This window comes from Sphaerodactylus townsendi, linkage group LG01, assembly GCF_021028975.2.
Source record: "Sphaerodactylus townsendi isolate TG3544 linkage group LG01, MPM_Stown_v2.3, whole genome shotgun sequence".
In the NCBI taxonomy this organism is placed as follows: Eukaryota; Metazoa; Chordata; class Lepidosauria; order Squamata; family Sphaerodactylidae; genus Sphaerodactylus; species Sphaerodactylus townsendi.
In genome coordinates, this window is record NC_059425.1 from 8,448,352 (window position 1) to 8,463,369 (window position 15,018).

Here is a 15,018-nt window from a genome sequence, read left to right on the forward strand (position 1 = left end):
CACATGCAGGAGGTGAAAGCAATGGCCTTCTGCTGCTGCTGCTGCTCCTGAGCACCTGGTCTGCTAAGGCATTTGCAACCTCAGATCAAGGAGGATAAAGATTGGTAGCCAGAGATCGACTTCTCCTCCATCAATCTGTCCAAGCCCCTTTTAAAGCTATCCAGATTAGTGGCCATCACCACCTCCTGTGGCAGCATATTCCAAACACCAATCACACGTTGTGTGAAGAAGTGTTTCCTTTGATTAGTCCTAATTCTTCCCCCCAGCATTTTCAATGGATGTCCCTGGTTCTAGTATTGCGAGAAAGAGAGAAAAATTTATCTCTGTCAACATTTTCTACCCCATGCATAATTTTATAGACTTCAATCATATCCCCCCTCAGACGTCTCCTCTCCAAACTAAGGAGTCTGTTGTGGAGAGAGGAAGGGAAAAGAGTTTGTAAGCCCCTTTGAGTCCCCTTATAGGAGAGAAAGGGGTGGATATAAATCCAAACTCTTCTCTCCTTTAGAAGTGTGCCGTGTTTGTGACTCCATTTTGTTTCCCTTCCAGAGATCCGGAGGCGGGGCTCCAAGGACCCTTTGGTGAAAGCCGTCTTACTCCTGGATGAGCCAGCGGACCCCGGCAACAAGGGAGATCTCGCCGTCAAGCGCCAAGCGGTCAAACCCCCTCAGCTTTACGACACCCCCTATGAGCCGTCGAAGGTGGGGGGTCCCCAACCGGACGCCTGGTTGCCCGAGAACGATGAACGGCCGCCGGCTGAGTACGAACAGCCCTGGGAGTGGAAAAAGGACCAAATTGTGAAAGCTCTTTCAGGTATAGCGGACAGACCCTGAGAGGAACTGTCGGGGTTTACAAATAGGGGATCATTTGGTCGCCTGTGGCGAGTTAAGAATCGCCTCCAGGCAGCGAAGTGGATTTCTAAAAACCTCTGAGTGTGTTTCCACTCTATGCTAATTTATTATCACAAATCATCGTGATTTATTTGATTGATGCTAATGTATTAATTTATGCGAATCTCTCCATATTTTTGCTAGCTAATGTATGCGCGTTTATTAGCGTAAATGGAGAGGTGGGGGAAAGCTGGAGTTTTTCTTGCGAGGCTTTTGGGCCTTTAGCTGTGTGACAGGCTGGAATTCAACAGGGGAAGTGATCTAGCAGTGGAGAACGCTTTTCTGCCTCGCTCGCTCTCATTGCGTGCCGAAGGTTCCGGGTTCAAACCCGGAGGTTTATCAAATCGAATAAATAATAATAATAATCTCCGACATCTCCAGTTAAAGGAACAGCTGGCTCTCCACTTGAGAGCCAGCGTGGTGTAGTGGTTAAGAGCAGGTGGATTCTAATCTGGAGAACCGGGTTTGATTCCCCACTCCTCCACCTGAGTGGCATCGGCTTATCTGGTGAACCAGATGTGTTTCTGCACTCCTACATTCCTGCTGGGTGACCTTTGGCTAGTCACAGTTCTCTCTGACCTCTCTCAGTCCCACCTGTCTCACAAGATGTCTGTCGTGGGGAGAGGAAGGGAAAGGAGCTTGTAAGCCACCTTGAGTCTCCTTACAGGAGAGAAAGGCGGCGTATAATTCCAAACTCCTTTTCTTTTTCTAAGCCCCTGGAGAGCCTCAGCCAGTCTGAGTAGGAGCTGTGGCTCAGTGGATGAGCCTTTGCTTGGGATGTAGAAGGCCACAGGTTCAATTCCCCAAAAAGCAGCTCGATCCCCATCAAAATAATACAAGAATTATGATGGGAAAAAAACATCAGAAGAAGCATGGAAGAAGCATCACCTGTTGAATGTTGACCTGCAACTACCTCCACTAGAGCCTGCCTGCCTTGGAATGATATGAGGACTGGGTCTTCCTTGTGTGGAGGGCAGGCCGCAGTCAGCAGGGTCACCTGACCTGGGGCTGGGCAACCAGTAAGGCCCCTTCCGCACCTGCAGAATAACGCACTTTCAATCCACTTCCACAATGGTTTGCAGGTGGATTTTTGCTATTCCGCCCAGTACAATCCAGCTGCAAAGGGCATTGAAAGTGGATTGAAAGTGGATTGAAAGTGCTAGGAGCAGCAGTGACGTAGTGAAAGTGAAAGGAGCAGCAGTGGCGTAGGAGGTTAAGAGCTCGTGTATCTAATCTGGAGGAACCGGGTTTGATTCTCCGCTCTGCCGCCTGAGCTGTGGAGGCTTATCTGGGAAATTCAGATTAGCCTGTGCACTCCCACACACGCCAGCTGGGTGATCTTGGGCTAGTCACAGCTTCTCGGAGCTCTCTCAGCCCCACCCACCTCACAGGGTGTTTGTTGTGAGGGGGGAAGGGCAAGGAGATTGTAAGCCCCTTTGAGTCTCCTGCAGGAGAGAAAGGGGGGATATAAATCCAAACTCTTCTTCTTCTTCTTCTAAACCTTGCTTCCTCCACAAATTTATCTGACGTCGGTAAAAAAAACGGCCCGCCTTCTCCGCTGGGGCCTGTGAAGGTATGAGACCCCCCTCATCGCTCCTGATGCCATCTCCCTGTCTCTTCCAGTCCAGTTTGAGAGCTCAGAGCGAGCAGCAGCAGCATCCAAAGAAGAAGCTCAGGTGCCGCCCCGGCAGCAGCATCGCCGCCAGAGAAGCTGGCCCTCCAAGATGGTGAAGCCCACGGGGACGGCAGACCCTGGCGCCGATGGGGAGCACGTGGATCCCGCCTTAGCCCTGGAGAAACAGCCGTAAGACACCGGCCGTTGTCCTAAGAGAGAGCCAGCGTCACGTAGCGATTAAGAGCAGGTGGATTCTAATCTGGAGAACCGGGTTTGATTCCCCACTCCTCCTCCTGAGTGGCGGAGGCTGGTGAACCAGATGTGTTTCCGCACTCCTGCATTCCTGCTGGGTGACCTTGGGCTAGTCACAGTTCTCTCAGGACTCTCTCAGCCCCACCAACCTCAGAAGGTGTCTGTTGTGGGGAGAGGGAGGGAAAGGAGTTTGTAGGCCACCTTGAGTCTCCTTACAGGAGAGAAAGGTGGAGTATAAATCCAAACTCCTCCTCCTCTTCTTCTTCTTCCTCTTCTTCTTCTTCTTCTTCTTCTTCTTCTTCTTCTTCTTCTTCTTCTTCTTCTTCTTCTTCTTCTTTCTGCTCCTTCATGTGAAGTCCACTGGGTGACCTTGGGCCAGTCACAGTTCTCTCAGAACTCTCTCAGCCCCACCTACCTCACAAGGTGCCTGTTGTGGGGAGGGGAAGGGATTGTGATTGTAAACCACTTTGAGGCTCCTTAAAAGTAGAGAAAATCAAGAGATTAAAAACCAACTCTTATTTATTTACAGCAGAAGAGCGAGATTTGAATCCAGTTGCACCTTGAAAGACTAAACCTTTTTAGAGTATGGGCTGTCAGAGAGTCAAAGCTCTCTTCATCAGATTCAAAGGGATCTCTTTTGAAAACTCACAGTCCAAAAACCTTGCGGGTCACGAAAGTGCTACTAAATCCAAATTGAGCTACTCCTCTAGTAATGAATCCCGCAGATAAATCACTTGCTAAATGAACCGGAATGCCTCTTCGTTCTGAAGCTATTTGGCAACCATTTCATTATAGGCCCCTAAATTATGGTGGAGGAATCAAAAGCTCTCTCTACCTTCTCCACCCTGCGAAAAATTTTATAAACCGCATTGTGTTCTCCCTCATCCTTTATAAACTCATTCCCCCGAGACTGAAAAGTCCCTGAAAAGTGGTCATGAAAAGCTTATGAAGATACGAGCGCTGCCTGAAAGGAGAGACGGTTAAGAACAATTTGCTCCCTTTCCCGGCGCCGAAACGCAAGGCCGTTTGCTGAATGACTGGAGTGGCAGGAAGTTCAAGGACACGCAAAGGGAAGCTCTTAATGAAACGATGGAATTAATTGCTGGGAAAGGTTGCCATGGCCACTCTGATAAGTAGCTTTAGAAATAAAAGGGGGGGGGGGGACTCAAAGGGATTAGACGGGAGTCCGGATGTGTGCATCTATCGGCTAGTTTTAGGCGGGCGGACTAAAAATAGAACCTCCATATTCAAAGGCACAATACCCCTGATGATAACCAGATGCTGGCCGCAAATCTCAGGCGCGAGCGGAGTCTATTCGGAGCCTCCTTTGCAGTTTTCCAGGGGGCATTTGGTTGGAAATAGAGAGGAAGGTTTAACCCTGCCCCCCTCCCCTCCCCGCTGCCACAGTTGCAATCTGAGTCCCCCATCCCAGACACACTATTTACAAATGAAAAAGGAGAATACTAGAACCAGGGGGCATCCATTGAAAATGCTGGGGGAAAGAATTAGGACTAATAAAAGGAAACACTTCTTCACGCAACGTGTGATTGGTGTTTGGAATATGCTGCCACAGGAGGTGGTGATGGCCACTAACCTGGATAGCTTTAAAAAGGGCTTGGACAGATTTATGGAGGAGAAGTCGATCTATGGCTACCAATCTTGATCCTCCTTGATCTCAGATTGCAAATGCCTTAGCAGACCAGGTGCTCGGGAGCAACAGCCGCAGAAGGCCATTGCTTTCACCTCCTGCATGTGAGCTCCCAAAGGCACCTGGTGGGCCACTGTGAGTAGCAGAATGCTGGACTAGATGGACTCGGGTCTGATCCAGCAGGCTAGTTCTTATGTTCTTATGAGATCAAATTACAGGTCTGTCCTTAAATTGTTGTGGTATAAATTAATGGAAGACGAGATCTCTTAATTATTAGCTTTAGGGCAGTAGCGTATATTGGTCTGCAGCGGAAAACTGAGGCCCCTTCCGCACGTGCAGAATAATGCACTTTCAGCCCACTTCCACAATTGTTCACAAGTGGATTTTGCTATTCCGCACAGCTGCAAAGTGCATTGAAAGTGGATTGAAAATGCATTATTCTGCATGTGCGGAAGGGGCCTTAGATTTGAGTCTGTTGTGGGGAGAGGAAGGGAAGGGGTTAAGCTGCTTTGAGACTCATTACAGTTGAGAAAAGTGAGGTATAAATCCAGTCTCCTCTTTATTCTCTTCTGGCAGCACATGAGAGAACAGCAATATTTTGGGATTTTTCATAGAATCATAAGAACATAAGAACATAAGAACAAGCCAGCTGGATCAGACCAGAGTCCATCTAGTCCAGCTCTCTGCTACTCGCAGTGGCCCACCAGGTGCCTTTGGGAGTTCACATGTAGGATGTGAAAGCAATGGCCTTCTGCGGCTGTTGCTCCCGAGCACCTGGACTGTTAAGGCATTTGCAATCTCAGATCAAGAGGATCAAGATTGGTAGCCATAGATCGACTTCTCCTCCATCAATCTGTCCAAGCCCCTTTTAAAGCTATCCAGGTGAGTGGCCATCACCACCTCCTGTGGCAGCCTATTCCAAACACCAATCACACGTTGCGTGAAGAAGTGTTTCCTTTGATTAGTCCTAATTCTTCCCCCCAGCATTTTCAATGAATGCCCCCTGGTTCTAGTATTGTGAGAAAGAGAGAAAAATTTCTCTCTGTCAACATTTTCTACCCCATGCATAATTTTATAGACTTCAATCATATCCCCCCTCAGACGCCTCCTCTCCAAACTAATGAGTCCCAAACGCTGCAGCCTTTCCTCATAAGGAAGGTGCTCCAGTCCCTCAATCATCCTCGTTGCCCTTCTCTGCACTTTTTCTATCTCTTCAATATCCTTTTTTGAGATGTGGCTTACTCAGAACTGAACACAGTACTCCAAGTGCGGTCGCGACCACTGCTTTATATATGGGCATGACAATCTTCGCAGTTTTAATATCAATTCCTTTTCTAATTATCCCCAGCATAGAGTTTGCCTTTTTCACAGCTGCCATACATTGAGCGATATTCTCATGGAACTATCAACTAAGACGCTTCAAATCCCTTTCCTGGTCTACAGACTGATAGCACTGACCCCTGTAGCGCAGTATGTGAAGTTTGGATTTTTTGCCCCTATGTGCATCACTTTGCATTTTTGCTACATTGAACTGCATTTGCCATTTCTTAGCCCACTCACCCACTTTATCAAGGTCCGCTTGGAGCTCCTCACAATCCTTTTGTGGTTCTCTCACCACTCTACATAATTTGGTATCATCTGCAAATTTGGCCACCACGCCACCCACACCTACTTCCAGGTCATTTATGAATAGGTTAAAGAGCACTGGTCACACAGAGGATCCTTGGGGGAAACCACTCCCCACATCTCTCAATTGTGAGAATTTCCCATTTACACCCACTCTTTTCTTCCTGCTTCTCAACCAGTTTTTAATCCAGAGGAGGACTTCCCCTCTTATTCCTTCATTGCTGAGTTTTCTCAATAGTCTCTGGTGAGGAACTTTGTCAAAAGCCTTTTGGAAATCCAAGTAGACAATGTCCACTGGTTCCCCCTTATCCACATGCCTGTTTACATCCTCAAAGAACTCTAGTAAGTTTGTAAGACAGGATTTGCCTCTGCAAAAGCCATGCTGACTCTTTCTCAGCAGGTCTTGCTTTTGTACATGTTTAATAATTTTATCTTTAATGACTGATTATACTACCTTACTAGTAACAGATGTCAAACTGTCTGGCCTGTAATTTTCCGGGACGCCCCGAGGTCCTTTCTTAAAGATTGGTGTGACATTGGCCATCTTCCAGTCTTCAGGGATGGAGCCTTGATTTCATGGATAAGCTGCATATTAAAAGTGAGAACATCAGCAATTCCCATGCTTGAGCTCTTTAAGAACTCTTGGGTGAATGCAATCTGGGCCAGGGGATTTGGTAGCATTTAGTTTATCAATGGCTGCCAGAACTTCTTCCTTGTCTACCACTATCTTCGTTAGTTCCTCGGATTTGCCTCCTAAGAAGCTTGGTTCAGGTGCAGGAATTTTCCTCACCTCCTCTTGGGTGAAGACAGATGCAAAGAATTCATTCAGCTTTTCTGCAATCTCCCTGTCATCTTTTAGCACACCCTTTGTTCCTTTCTTTGTCATCTAACGGGCCTACCGCTTCCCTTGCTGGCTTCCTGCTTTTGATGTACTTGAAGAACTGTTTGTTGCTGGTTTTGATGTTCACAGCCATGCGTGCCTCATAATCCTTTTTTTTGCCTCCCCTTACAGCTAACTTGTTTCTCTTTTGCCACCATTTGTGTTCTCTCTCAGGTATTCTTTATCAGTTAAGTTGGACTTCCATTTTCTAAAAAGACATCTTTTTTTTCCCACAATTTCCCTCAACGCCCCTCTTTGTTAACCATGGTGGCTTTCTTTTGGACTGGGTGCTGCCTTCTCTAACCCAAGTGAACACATTCCAGCTGAGCTTTTTAAGACTGTGTTTTTAAATAATCTCCAAGCACCTTTGGACATTTTTTACTCTCTTTGATTTTTTTTCCTTTCAGCTTCCTACGCACTATCCCCCTCATCTTTTGAGAGAAATTTCCCTTTCTTGAAGGCTAATGTAACTACATTAGTAGTTGTCACTTGTTCGCATGCAGAGATACTGAATCTGGACAGCATTGTGGTCGCTGTTCCCTATCGGCTCAACAACACTGACTTCTCGCACCAGGTCCTTGGGTCCCACATAGAATTAGATCTAGGATCTATCTCCCAGTTGGTTCTACAACCATTTGCTCTAAGCCACAGTACTTTAGCATATCCAGGAATGTTCTCTCCTTACTATGACCTGAAACATGCATTTTTTCCAGTTTATGTGGGGATAGTTAAAATCGCCCATTACCACGACATTTTTGCTTTTGTTGGCCTCTCTCATTTCTTTTTCCATCTCAGAATCCTCTTGTGCACTTTGGTCAGGGGGACGGTAATATATTCCTAATGTTAAACTATGCTTCACCCCTGGTATTGATATCCACAGTGCTTCTGTAGAGGAATCAGTTCCCCCTGCATTGTCTATTTTATGTGACACTATGCTCTCTTTGATGTAGAGGGCCACCCCACCCCCAATACGCCCTGTCCTATCCTTCCTGTAGAGCCTGTGACCTGGGATAACAGCATCCCACTGGTTCTCCTCATTCCACCATGTCTCTGTGATGCCCACTATATCAATATCCTCCTTCAAAACTCTGTACTCATAGAGTTGACTCTTGGACATTTATATTCCGAGAATCTTGTTGGTCTCTTAAAGTGCTACTGAACTCAAATTTAGCTCTAGTTGTTAGTTGTGAATAGCCAAGTGGAACCTCCATGTTCAGGGGGAGTGGACCTTTACATGTCAAAACACAGGACCACTTGGACCACTTTTGCTTTGATTGTGTGTTCCTGCATGACAGGAGGTTGGACTTGATGGCCCCTGTGGTCTCTTCCAACTTTGTGATTTTATGACTCTATGGACAGATGTGTTTTACTCCAGAGTAGATGTTCTTGCCTTTGAGTGGTGTTCAGGTATCCTCCATCAAGTAAGGGTTCCAAGATGGCCTGAAATGTTCCCTCTTAAAAGCCTCTTCCTTCGCCTCACTTTGTCCTCCTTCGCCTCCTTCAGACCCTCACTTTGTCCTCCTTCGCTTCCTTCAGACCCTCACTTTGTCCTTCTTTGCCTCCTTCAGACCCTCACTTTGTCCTCCTTTGCCTCCTTCTGGCCCTCACTTTGTCTTCCTTCACCTCCTTCAGACCCTCGCTTTGTCCTCCTTCGCCTCCTTCAGACGCTCACTTTGTCCTCCGCCTCCTTCAGACCCTCACTTTGTCCTCCTTCAGACGCTCACTTTGTCCTCCTTCGCCTCCTTCAGACGCTCACTTTGTCCTCCTTCGCCTCCTTCAGACGCTCACTTTGTCCTCCTTCGCCTCCTTCAGACCCTCACTTTGTCCTCCTTCGCCTCCTTCAGGCCCTCACTTTGTCTTCCATCGCCTCCTTCAGGCCCTCACTTTGTCCTCCTTCGCCTCCTTCAGGCCCTCACTTTGTCTTCCGTCGCCTCTTTCAGACCCTCATTTTGTCCTTCTTGTGCAGGTGGTTTCACGGGGCCATCACACGAGCCGAGGCCGAGAACCGGTTGCAGCTCAGCAAGGAAGCCGGATACTTGGTGCGGACCAGCGAGACGGGCACCAGCAAGTACTCCATTGCGCTGAAGTGAGTGTTTGGGAGGAGGGTAAAATAAGACCACGTTTCAGTGGGGGGCTAATGGCGAGGGTGGGGAGAACCGTGGTGCACAGGGCTCAGAAAATCTGCAACTGGATCTACTGTTTCTTCATTAAATGAAGCCAAGAGGGCTGCCGCTTTGATTAGGCCAGGGCAACAGTGCTGTGGGAGAGAGATCCAGCTCTTTCCCTTTGCGATGTTTTGCACACTTCACTGCACTGTTAAATTCACCCCACCCCACACAGATAGAAGCCATGGGAGATAATAGAACTACAATACTAACTACAATACAATACTAGAACTAGGGGACATACATTGAAAATGCTGGGGGGAAGAATTAGAACTAATAAAAGGAAACACTTCTTCACGCAACCTGTGATTGGTGTTTGGAATATGCTGCCACAGGAGGTGGTGATGGCCACTAACCTGGATAGCTTTAAAAGGGGCTTGGACAGATTGATGGAGGAGAAGTTGATCTATGTCTACCAATCTTGATCCTCCTTGACCTGAGATTGCAAAGGCCTTAGCAGACCAGGTGCTCAGGAGCAGCGGCAGCAGCAGAAGGCCATTGCTTTCACATCCTGCAGGTGAGCTCCCAAAGGCACCTGGTGGGCCACTGCGAGTAGCAGAGAGCTGGACTAGATGGACTCTGGTCTGATCCAGCTGGCTTGTTCTTATGTTCTTATGAGATGAGGAGCAGGGCAACCCCAAAAGCAGAGAAAGTTATCAAGGAGCAAGTTGTGGAGGGGGAATCGAGTGGGCCCCTGAGCTCGTGCAAAGTGCCATTCCCTCTCAGTGGTACATAACTCCTTTGCGGGTACCGTAAAACCAGCGCCACGCCCGCAAAGTTGTCGTACCGCATTTGCCACATACATAATAAAAGAGCCTCTGACTGTGTACGCCAACAATTCTGGGCGTCTTTCTTCATCAGCCTTGCCCACAAAGGCCCGAGGCCCGGCCCTTCTCAATACAGGCCTCATTTTCTTCCAGCAGCTTTCGGGGCCGGCTTTCATTTCCCACCCCCTACCCCCGCTCCAAACCTACACGAGGGGGTCAAAGATGGACTCCCCTCCCTCCCCCAGTTCCCTCCGCTGCCCCTTTTGGCCTTTCTATTTCTACTGCCTGGCGCTGGCTTGCAAGTGGAGGATCACTGGCCGGGGTGCGGCCCACGTTTCCTTCCTCAGGATGCTGAGCCCCTGCCGTTGAAACAATCGGAGCAGAGAAAGGAAGGGGTTTTTAAAAAAATAACGAGAGAGGCATTGAGTTGGTAGAAGGGACGGGCTAACGGGTACCTAGCGAGGAGTCTGTTTTCTGAACGCCGCTCCCGGCTGGCTGCTCTCAAGCTCTTGTTCGGAGGAGGAGGAGGAGGAGGAGGAGGAGGAGGAGGAGGAGGAGGAGGAGAAGTGGTTAAGAGCAGTGGACTCGGAGGAGGAGGAGGAGTTTGGATTAATATCCCCCCTTTCTCTCCTGCAGGAGACTCAAAGGGGCTGACAATCTCCTTGCCCTTCCCCCCTCACAACAAACACCCTGTGAGGTAGGTGGGGCTGAGAGAGCTCCGAGAAGCTGTGACTAGCCCAAGGTCACCCAGCTGGCGTGTGTGGGAGTGTACAGGCTAATCTAAATTCCCCAGATAAGCCTCCACAGCTCAGGCGGCAGAGCTGGGATTCAAACCCGGTTCCTCCAGATTAGATACACGAGCTTTTAACCTCCTATGCCACTGCTGCTCCTACGCCACTGAAGAAGAAGAGTTTGTATTTATATCCTCCCTTTCTCTCCTGTAGGAGACTCAAAGGGGCTGACAATCTCCTTTCCCTTCCTCCCACCCCCCACAGCAAACATCCTGTGAGGTAGGTGGGGCTGAGAGAGCTCCGAAGAACTGTGGCTAGGCCAAGGTCACCCAGCTGGCGTGTGTCGGAGTGCACAAGCGAATCTGGTTCCCCAGATAATCCTCCACAGCTCAAGCGGCAGAGCGAGGAATCAAACCCGGTTCCTCCAGATTAGAATCCGCCTGCTCTTACCCACTATGCTACGCTGAAAGAACGTAATTCTGGCTCGTTCCTTGGCTAAGTGCTCGGTTCGGAGCTTTGTGGGAAAAAGGAGGCCAAACCGGGGTAAATGGCTATTTGAATGCTCATCCAGCAGCCGCACTAACTGTACTTAGAAGCCGAGCGTGGTTTCGCATGTTGTCGGATCTCTGCCAGCACGGCTGCCAGCCAGAATAGGGAACACCAAGGTAGGCAAACTCTATGCTGGGGATAATTAGGAAAGGAATTGATAATAAAACTGCAAGGATTGTCATGCCCTTATATAAAGCAGTGGTGCGACCGCACTTGGAGTACTGTGTTCAGTTCTGGTCGCCACATCTCAAAAAGGATATCGAAGAGATAGAAAAAGTGCAGAGAAGGGCAACAAGGATGATTGAGGGACTGGAGCACCTTCCTTATGAGGAGAGGCTGCAGCGTTTGGGGCTCTTTAGTTTGGAGAGGAGACGTCTGAGGGGGGATATGATAAAATTATGCATGGGGTAGAAAATGTTGACAGAGATACATTTTTCTCTCTTTCGCACAATACTAGAACCAGGGGGCATTCATTGAAAATGCTGGGGGGAAGAATTAGGACTAATCAAAGGAAACACTTCTTCATGCAACGTGTGATTGGTGTTTGGAATAGGCTGCCACAGGAGGTGGTGATGGCCACTAACCTGGATGGCTTTAAGAGGGGCTTGGACAGATTGATGGAGGAGAAGTCGATTTATGGCTACCAATCTTGATCCTCCTTGATCAGAGATTGCAAATGTCTTAGCAGACCAGGTGCTCGGGAACAGCAGCAGCAGAAGGCCATTGCTTTCACATCCTGCAGGTGAGCACCCAAAGGCACCTGGTGGGCCACTGCGAGTAGCAGAGTGCTGGACTAGAGGGACTCCGGTCTGATCCAGCAGGCTCGTTCTTATGTTCTTATGTTTAGGCGAACCAGGTTCCCCAATCTAAGGCAGCCTCGTTTCTTTCCTCTTCCCCAGGACCAGCCAGGGCTGCGTCCACATCATCGTCGCCCAGACGAAGGATCACAAATACACCCTCGACCAGACGGGCGGACTCTTCGACAGCGTCCCCGAGGTGGTGCGCTACTACTCCGCCGAGAAACTGCCCTTCAAAGGAGCCGAGCACATGACCCTCCGGCACCCCGTTCCCAGCCCTGGCAAGACCCACTAGCCCCACGCGTCAGAACTGGCCGGAGGAACGGGGCAGGGGTGTGCGTCGGTAGCCATGTTCGGCCCCCAGAGCAACCAGGGACCATAACAGTCCCCCAGCTCGCATTACCCAAAATACTAAATTTGCCTCTAACCTCTTTCCTTCCTTGTCACAGAGCTGTTTCGTGCAATGCAATTCTCTTCCAGGTAATTTTGCTCCGACAGCCGTTCATATGAAGAAGAGGAAGAGGAAGAAGAGGAGGAGGAGTTTGGATTTATATCCCCCCTTTCTCTCCTGCAAGGAGACTCAAAGGGGCTTACAATCTCCTTTCCCTTCCCCCCCTCACAACCTGTGAGGTGAGCAGGGCTGAGAGAGCTCCAAAGAACTGTGGCTAGCCCGAGATCACCCAGCTGGCTTGTGTTGGGCAAGCTAATCTGGTTCCCCAGATAAGCCTCCACGGCTCAAGTGGCAGAGCGGGGAATCAAACCCGGTTCTCCAGATTAGAGTGCACTCGGTCTTAACCACTACACCACGCTAGTGAGATTTCCCTCTCATGAAATTAACACACACACAAACTCCCCAGGATCTGTCAGGGTTTTGAGAATTCTTCCACAACTGAAACCAAACGCAAAAGGGAAAATGGGAAGGACAGAGGTAAGGTTTGCAGCGAGGGTCAGAGAGCGAGGTCGGAAGCGAGGAAACCGCTGAGGAAGGGGTTCCCTTCCGTACCCCAGGCCCTGGAGTGAGGGTCTGGGTTGAAGATCACCCCCCCTTTTTTTTCTCATTATGGCCCAAACATGCTTTTAAATCTGTAGAGGATAGAACAAGCTGTACCGAAAACGGAGATAAGCTTCTTGCAAGGAAAGACACGGAGTGGGAACACGGGTGGCTGCTACTCCACAGATTTCCAGAGGGTGAACGCCAGGACTAGTCTGCAGATAGTTTTAGGGTAGTGTATAGACGTCCTCACAATACTAGAACCAGGGGGCATTCATTGAAAATGCTGGGGGGAAGAATTAGGACTAATCAAAGGAAACACTTCTTCACACAACGTGTGATTGGTGTTTGGAATATGCTGCCCCAGGAGGTGGTGATGGCCACTCACCTGGATAGCTTTAAAAGGGGCTTGGACAGATTGATGGAGGAGAAGTCGGTCTATGGCTCCCAATCTTGATCCTCTTTGATCTGAGATTGCAAATGCCTTAACAGTCCAGGTGCTCGGGAGCAACAGCCGCAGAAGGCCATTGCTTTCACCTCCTGCATGGGAGCTCCCAAAGGCACCTGGTGGGCCACTGCGAGTAGCAGAGAGCTGGACTAGATGGACTCTGGTCTGATCCAGCTGGCTTGTTCTTATGTTCTTATGTCCTCCAAGTTTAGCTGAAGTCCCGTCTTGATCATGCATATTTTAGGCTGTCTCTGTAGTACTATCTAAGCCAGGCTGAGAGTGAGTAGAAGAAGAAGAGTTGGATTTATATCCCCCCTTTCTCTCCTTACAGGGGCTTACAATCTCCTCCCCCCCCCCCCCACACACACACACAGCAAACACTCTGTGAGGTGGGTGGGGCTGAGAGAGCCCTGAAGAACTGTAACTAGCCCAAGGTCACCCAGCTGGCGTGTGTTGGAGTGCACAAGCTAATCTGGTTCACCAGCTAAACCTCCACAGTTCAAGTGGCAGAGCGGGGAATCCAACCCGGTTCAGCAGTGGCGTAGGAGGTTAAGAGCTCATGTATCTAATCTGGAGGAACCGGGTTTGATTCCCCGCTCTGCCGCCTGAGCTGTGGAGGCTTATCTGGGGAATTCAGATTAGCCTGTGCACTCCCACACACGCCAGCTGGGTGACCTTGGGCTAGTCACAGTTCTTCAGAGCTCTCTCAGCCCCACCTACCTCACAGGGTGTTTGTTGTGAGTGGGGGAAGGGCAAGGAGATTGTAAGCCCCTTTGAGTCTCCTGCAGGAGAGAAAGGGGGGGATATAAATCCAAACTCTTCTTCTTCTTCTCCAGATTAGAGCGCACCTGCTCTTGACCACCACGCTGGCGCTACGCTACAGCTGACCCAAGTATGTTTTCATGGCCGAGTGAGGTTTCGAACCCGGGTTACCCAGATCTTAGTCTGACACCTGAACCCCTGTGCCACACTGATTCTCACCCAAGTAGTAGGGCGGGTAAAAATGGAGGAAGCGGCTTGGTAGCAAAGCATCTGTTTGGCCCGCAGAAGGTCCCAAATTCAGCCTTTTGGCACCTCCAGTGTAAAGGGCCAGATGGGAGACAATGGGAAAGATCTCCTCCCAGAGAGCGCCTGCCAGTCAGAGCAGGCGATAGCGAGCCCTCGACGGAGGAACGGCCTGACTCTATAGCCAGCAGCTTTATGCGCTCGAGTGGGTCGGCGCAGACAAGGATGTGAATAAAATTTATCTTTACCCGTCAGCGATCCTCCGGGCTTCTGTGTGGGGCTGGGAGCGGAAGCCGGGAGCGTGTGTTTCCTGCAATTCTGTCAGCGGGGGAAACCCGACCCGGGGAAGAGGATTTATTTTGAGAGGTTCCCGCTTCTTTTTGCAAAGAAAGAGGGACGGTTCGAGCTGGCTCTGGCGAGGGGTGGGCTCGGATGTTATCTCCGGCGAGGGCCGGCGGCCCGTTTTTAGAGCTGTGCAAAATCCTAGCAAAGGTCTGTGGGCTGGAGGGGGACGGTGGCTCGGCGGGAGAGCCTCCGCTTCGCTGTCAGAAGGGCCCGAGTTCGATTCCCGGCATCTCCAGTTAAAAAGACCAGGCAGCAGGCGGTGTGAAAGGTCTCTCTGCTGCCTGTCTGAGTAGACCACAGGTGTCAAAT

General features: G+C 49.7%; 1 protein-coding gene across 1 annotated transcript in view; it reads left to right on the forward strand.

The window, feature by feature from the left end:
* LOC125436486 (SH2 domain-containing adapter protein E-like) overlaps positions 1 to 12,530 on the forward strand; it is a 15,989-nt gene extending 3,459 nt beyond the window's left edge. Inside the window, exons 2-5 of the mRNA XM_048503519.1 lie at positions 550 to 813; positions 2,514 to 2,694; positions 8,878 to 8,997; positions 12,023 to 12,530. Coding sequence (XP_048359476.1) covers positions 550 to 813; positions 2,514 to 2,694; positions 8,878 to 8,997; positions 12,023 to 12,215 — 758 coding nt within the window. The 3' untranslated portion in view covers positions 12,216 to 12,530. The remainder of the gene's footprint in view (positions 1 to 549; positions 814 to 2,513; positions 2,695 to 8,877; positions 8,998 to 12,022) is intronic.
* The last annotated feature ends 2,488 nt before the right edge of the window (positions 12,531 to 15,018 follow it).